Below are 6,551 nucleotides of genomic sequence, written 5' to 3' on the forward strand. Positions count from 1 at the left end.
CAAACTTGAGGACGTATGGAATTGAAAAATAGTCCCCAATGAAACGTGAGGTAAATATCCTTAAGAAGGGAAGAAGAGGACAAATTTCCTTGCACAATGGCTCTTGGTTGGTCGTCTGAATGCACAGTGGGCGAAATGGGGAATCTAGGCTTTCTTAACTCAACATGCGTTTGTCTCTATCCTAGTAAGAGGGGAGGAAAAGACTTAATGGGTGGTGGTGGGAATGGAAAAATCCAAGCTTCCCCTTTGTTTTATTTGAACACGCTGACTTTCTTTTTTGGTCTAAACTTAAAGACAAAAATAGGGCTTTGGTGACCCCTACCGTAATAATAATAATAATATTAATCATCATCATCATCATCATAACAATTATAAACAGAACAATGGTTTCAAGCAAGGAAGTTAAAGCAGAGGCAAGGGAAATGTAAACCTTACTCTATTCAGACAGGCTTGATGCTCAAGAGAGAGTCGGGGTTTTTAAACCCACCAGAGTCCACCTGTACGGGTTGGGGTGCAGCCATCGCTTGCCATACCTGGTCGTGCCGACAAAGTTGAGGGCCACCAAACAGCGGGCGGTTTCCTGTCCCTCATCTCCTACACCTATATAGCAGCTGTTGGTGGGGAGATCTTTTTGACAGCGTATGGCTTTCCGTTCTCCTGGCCGCCCCAACCTGAACACGTGGATCCGTGCGTGCCCTTAAGCACGAAGACGGACGGTGGAAGAAGCAACCCACCCAGGTCAGCATCCCACCACACACCCCAAAAAAGGAAGGAAACGAAAGACTTTGGTTGGGTTCTCCACATTCTTATTGCACTCTGGATCCTAGTGGGACCACCAGCTACACCGTTGACTTGTCTTATCTGGCACCTATCTAAGGATGGACAAGCAACGGAGAAATGGCGTTTGCCCCACCACGGCATCCAGGTTCAATAAACAAGGCTACCCAAAAAACTCTTCTAAAAAGGTTTTCTTTGTGGACAGAAACCCCAATGATTTGGTGGCACCACATATCTTCTCCGGACCTCCAGCTTAGAGTCTACTTATCGTCTTTGGCCATGCTTTTGCGTTTCTATCTTTTCAACTGACTTTCTGACGGAAGAATGAGGTGGCAAAAAAAAAAAAAGTCCCTTAACCTTAAGTTTAATTTCTACTTTGTACACTAACTTACCACTGGGGTGGGGGGATAGGTTGGGAGGGTTGGGACAAAACACCACATCTAATTATTTCACTAACCATCTTATTGTTCTTGTGAATTCAAGAGGTAGAAAAGGAAGTGGGGTCCTGCCATCGCGACCCAATTCTTTAGTGAAGGAGGAAAAAGCTAAGTGCGCGCATACACACACCCATGCACGCGTGCAGACAGACAGACACACACACACACGCACGCACCCCAAATAAAAAAAAAATGAAAAGGTACCTAAAGGAACTTGTAGCCATTCCAGCCTACTTCAATTCCCGCTGCCCCGCCCGAGGTCCCTCAAAGCTTTCCGATCCGACAGTTACATCAACATGAACATGTTTTCCTCTTAATAGGACAAGTACCTCTAAGCAAAAGATATTCATACAAAAACTAAGGGTGGGTGGGGTGGGTGGGAAGGAAATTAACACAGATATGACCCCTGCTCGTTTGAAATAAATTCCTGGGAGGGTCACTAGGCCCCCATTCAGTCATGGATAAGGCTAGAGAGATCAAAAGAGGTTGAGAAGGAAAGTTGGACCAGAAGAAGTTCAAGACTAGGGTGTGAAGGTTAAGGCGGACCAGCTCTTCCCTTAGAACTTGATGGAGAAGGGACAGTTGGAAGATGGAAAGCACCACATCAAAATGGAGGGGCGGCAATGGGACTTCCCTCTCTTTCAGCCAATGGAAACGTCCTTTGTGCTCTTCAGGAGACACCACCAACTTCCCCAAGGAAAGAACGAAGAAAGAACAGGCTGGTTTCCATTGGCAAAGAACATCTCCCATTGCAGCTTTGAGGGACGACCATCCACTTAAACCAGATCCAACTTAATCCACCCACCCCCTCAAAACCCCAAAGGATTAAAGAAGCAAAAAAACAAAACAACAGCAAGAAGGCCGTCCATTGGCCACAAAAGGGTGTCCCCGGAGTTGGCCAGAAGAAAGAAAAATAATACTGTGGTGGAAGTTCTATCATAGCAATTCCAAAGTGCTAAGAACGTAAACCGAGGGAGTGAGGGCCGTCCCTTGTTTCCATTACTAAGACCACCTTAGCCCCCCCCTCCCTTCCCGTGGGGCCCTCAAATTTGACTTGGCCTCAACCAGGAAGCACTTCCTAAACCGTCCCTCATTCCCTACAGTGGACATCCTCTGAAGGTCCATGTCAACTCCAGGGGCATTCCTTGCTCCACTTTTGACCCCCTGACAGGCCCTGAGAGAAAAGCTGATACAAAAAGAAGGGGTCTGGAAGTTAAATTGGGGCGGGGGGGTTTTTTTTGGGGGGGGAGAGGGGAGAGACCGGGGGGGGGGGGGAGGAGAAACAGGGAGGAGAAAGAAAGAAGTAAAGCTCTGTTTGGTTGACACTTTCCATGACTGAAGAGGGCGAGACGAATGTCCCGTGTTTTGTATAGTTTGTTTTAAAGCAGCAAGTCTAAGGGATATTTATGGTGGACAGGTGGGTGGGTGGGTGGGTGGGAGGGGCTCAGAGCTCCTTGGAGAGACTTTGGCTTCATGTAGGAGAGGTATGCATTCTCAAGTGGCTGATGAGGTTTCGTTGCTGGGTAAATTTCCCGCCGCAGAGTTGACATTCGTAGGGCTTTTCCCCTGAGTGGACGCGCATGTGCTCGGTCAGCCGGTACTGCCGGGTGAAGCGCATCCCGCACTCCTCGCAGGCAAAGGGCTTGAGTCCCAAGTGGCTGCGCATGTGCCGAGTCATAGTGCCCCGCTGGGTGAACATCTTGCCGCAGATGTTGCACGGAAAGGGGCGCGTCAGCCAGTGAGTCTTCTCGTGCTGCCGGAGAGTGGCCGGATCTTTGTAGCTCTTCTCGCAGACCGAGCACTTGAACGGCCGCGATTCCGAGGCGTAGGGCTGGTTGGGGTTCGATAGATCCTCGGCCTCTTCTTCTTTATCATCAAACGTCCCTTCCTCCTTGATGTACAGCTCTTCTTCCGTGTGTTTCTCCACGTGGGCGTTGAGCTGCTCCGAGCTGGGGAAACCCTTCCCGCACGGGATACAGACGTACAAGTTGTCCCCAAAGGCGACGGGTTCGTAGCCTTCCTGACGGTAGACGTAGTTGGCGCTGCTGTGACCGCCGTTCTCGCTTTCGCTCTGCCCGCTGTCCTCGCTGTTCTCCTTGCCGTTCTCCACGTCTTCTTTGCAGGCGTGCAACGGCGGCTCCGGCCCATAGGGGCTCAAGCCTAGACTGCGCTCCGCGGACTTGCACAAGGGGCCCATCAGGATGCCGTTGGGCAGCCCCTCGCCCTCCTCGCAGCCTTTGCCCCCGCCCTCCTTCCGGTCAAAGGCGCAATCCTTCTTGATCCACTCCTTCTTGCGCGAGGAATGGCGTAGGCTCTTCCGCTGGCTGCCTTCGGGCAGAGACTGGCGGTCTTCGTTCAGATCCGTTTCCATGGGCTCACAGTTGTCTATTAGGGCGGGAGGGGCTCCAGAGGTGGCATCTTCGAACGATGAGGCACTGTTGGCTGTGGGGGCTGAGGCAGGCCGGGGGGAGCCACGCTGACTCTCGCTGTGTGGGGGTTCGTCTTGGGGGGCTGCAGTGGGCAGGGAGGGGCTTTTCTTGGACAGATCCAGCCCAAGTTCCTGGTCCACACAGCTCCCGTTGGTGCTGTTACTCCCCTCTCCCAGGCCCCTACTCAAGGCGTGGGAATTCTCTTGGTTGGAACTGTTCATGAAGACCTCATCACCTGAGACCTTCGCCTTTGGCATCTCCTTCGACTGAGAGCCCTTCATCCCTTCGGTTGACCCTGAATAACGAGTGATGACGGAAGCGGTGGCAAGTCTCTGACTCCGAGGCGGCCGCCCAACGCTGGAGGCTCCACCAGCCCGGCCAGTGAAGGACCTCCCGCTGCGTTTGAGCTTCTTCCTGCAAAGGGCCGCCAGGTCAGGAAGTTGGAGGTAGCTTGCTGCGGTGAGGAGAGCGTTGAAGTTCTGTTCCCCGGGCTGGTCGGTCATTAAGAGCTTCCCAGTATAAATAAAGTCCAAGATTTGCCGGAACACGGTAGGGTTGACCATGTCAGTATCTAAGTTGATCAGGTTGTCGTGCAAGATGAGGGACTTGAAGTACATGCTGCTGGCTGCCAGGATGTTCTTGTGGGCACGGAAGAGGGCATTTTCGACAACAATGATCACGTCGCAAAGGAAACCTTTGGCTCGTTGCTGGTTAAGCTGCAGGAGCAAATGTTTGGCATGATTTGGCAGTTCCATCTCCACCTTGTCTTCCCTTTCCTGGTCACCTGATCACCTAAAAGAGAGGACAGGAAAAGAACCACAACAAACGTGAGTCCATTTCACAACTCCACTGGCATGGAATTACAACCGTTCCTCTCCTAGGTACCCAACGGAGGAAATGGACTTCAATCCCCAGAATTCTCTGATAATGGTTATCCGAGCTAGGAATTCTGGGAGGTAAAGTTCACCTAATCCGGCAGGGACCTAGACTGGGGAACCTGAATTATCTATTGCTTAAGACGGTGATGGCGAACCTTTTAGAGACCGAGTGCCCAAACTGCAATCCCAAACCCACTTATTTATCGCAAAGTGCCAGGGCTGCATCAGCACTGTGATGCCCTCAGGGGTGTGTGGCCCACTGAGTGGGCGTGGCCAACTCAATTTTGCTCTTGGGGGGGACCGGGCAGGGATGGGGGAGATCCAGGGTCTGGCAGGTGTGGCGGTGGGCAGGAGGCTCATCCTGCGGGGTGAGGCGAGACAAGGCCTTGGGGGCCACCAGGCTAGGTGGGGCAGGGGCCGAGGCGGCGGGGGCCAGTCCCTTGCCATCTCCAGGGCATCCCCGGGGGGGGCAACGCCGCTTGCTCTCTCACTTCCTGCCCCCGTCGCTTCCAAACGCCATGTGCTCGCTATTCTGGCAACACTGCTGGGGCGATGGCGCGCGTGCCCACAGAGAGGGCTGTGAGTGCCGCCTCTGGCATGCGTGCCATAGTTTCACCACCACCACCATTGGCTTAAGACAATGCTCAGATCTAACGTATGTAATTCGGGGGTTTTTGGATCCGTCTTCTCCCAGGAACGACCAGTACGTGAAAGCTGTCACCCCTGTGGGTAGCCATAAGATGCTATTGTTTTTTTCCCCTCTTTCTCTTTGCCTTTTCAAGATTAGAAAATTCAATCCAGTGACGGAACTAGAAAGGTGGGTTAACTTTCAAAAGACCCGTGTTCTCCTGAAAAAACAAAACAAAAAACCCACCATAGGACGGTTCCAACTTCACAGGATGACGCTGACGACAATGGGATACAGGTAGTCCTCGACTTACGATCACAACTGAGCCCAAAATTTCTGTTGCTAAGCAAGACGGTTTGTAAGCGAGCTTTGCCCCCTTTTACGACTTTTTCTTGCCACAGTCGTTAACTGAAACCCTGCATTTATTAAGTTAGTCACATCTGGCCTCCCACCATTGATTTTGCTGGCTAGAAGTTTGCAAAAGGGGATCACGTGACCCCGGGACACTGCAACCGTCCTAAGTACATGCCAGTTGCCAAGCATCTGAATTTTGATCACGTGACCCTGGGGACGCTGCAACTGTCACAAATATTAACCAGCTGCCAAAGTGTCCAAATTTGAGGGGGAATGCTGCGACGGTCATAAGTGTGAAAAATGGTCATAAGTCCCTTTTTTTCCAGCACCGTTGTAATGTGGAACGGTCACTAAACGCAGTGCGGTAAGTCGAGGGCTTCCTGTAATCGGTTGTTAAGTTGGCAACGTTCAATTTTGAAGACCGCTGAATCAAAGGAGGGCACTTGGCACATCTTGTGTCTTATTTCTTTCAAGCTAGGATAAAAAAGTCTGCCTCTGTTTTGATTACATCTCTGTGATGGGAAATAACGGGGTGGAAAAATTAAACAGCTTGGAACAGCTGGTCCAGGTCAGAGAACACACACGTCTCTGGAACAAAAGGGCACAAAAAAAAAACATGTCAAATTTAAAAAGGGGAGGAATAATAAAATCGGGACAAGAAGATGAAAAGCGATATGCTCTTTCCAGCCTTAAAAACAGGCAATGTGTGGAAACCAGCTCTCGTCTAATTCATCAAATTGATTTCAAAAACCGGGTCAATCCAATTCAAATCCTTTAATCGATGGTAAATGTAATGTCCAAATTGATTCATCCAAAGGCTTTTTGAGTAGCCAGGTAGAACAATTACCTCCCAGCGCAACCTCAAGCATTCTGACGTAGCTATTGTAGAGCTGCACCACTAAACTTTACACCAGAGGTCCCCAACGCCCGGTCCGTGGACGGGGCTTTGCTTGTTTGCGCGGACCGGTTGCTGGCATGCTGCAGCCCGGTACCGGTCCACAGACCAGGGGTTGGGGACCCCTGTCCTAGAGTTAGAAACAATCGGACA

General features: G+C 51.0%; 1 protein-coding gene across 1 annotated transcript; it reads right to left on the bottom strand.

Moving 5' to 3' along the window:
* Positions 1-2,685: 2,685 nt before the first annotated feature.
* On the bottom strand, positions 2,686-4,398 carry HIC2 (HIC ZBTB transcriptional repressor 2). The gene has a single exon (XM_015822568.1). It carries the CDS (start codon positions 4,396-4,398, stop codon positions 2,686-2,688), a length of 1,713 nt encoding a protein of 570 aa, XP_015678054.1.
* Between the last annotated feature and the right edge of the window lie 2,153 nt (positions 4,399-6,551).

The sequence above is a fragment of the Protobothrops mucrosquamatus genome, unplaced genomic scaffold (assembly GCF_001527695.2).
Source record: "Protobothrops mucrosquamatus isolate PMUCROS unplaced genomic scaffold, P.Mucros_1.0 scaffold1607, whole genome shotgun sequence".
NCBI classification, from domain to species: Eukaryota; Metazoa; Chordata; class Lepidosauria; order Squamata; family Viperidae; genus Protobothrops; species Protobothrops mucrosquamatus.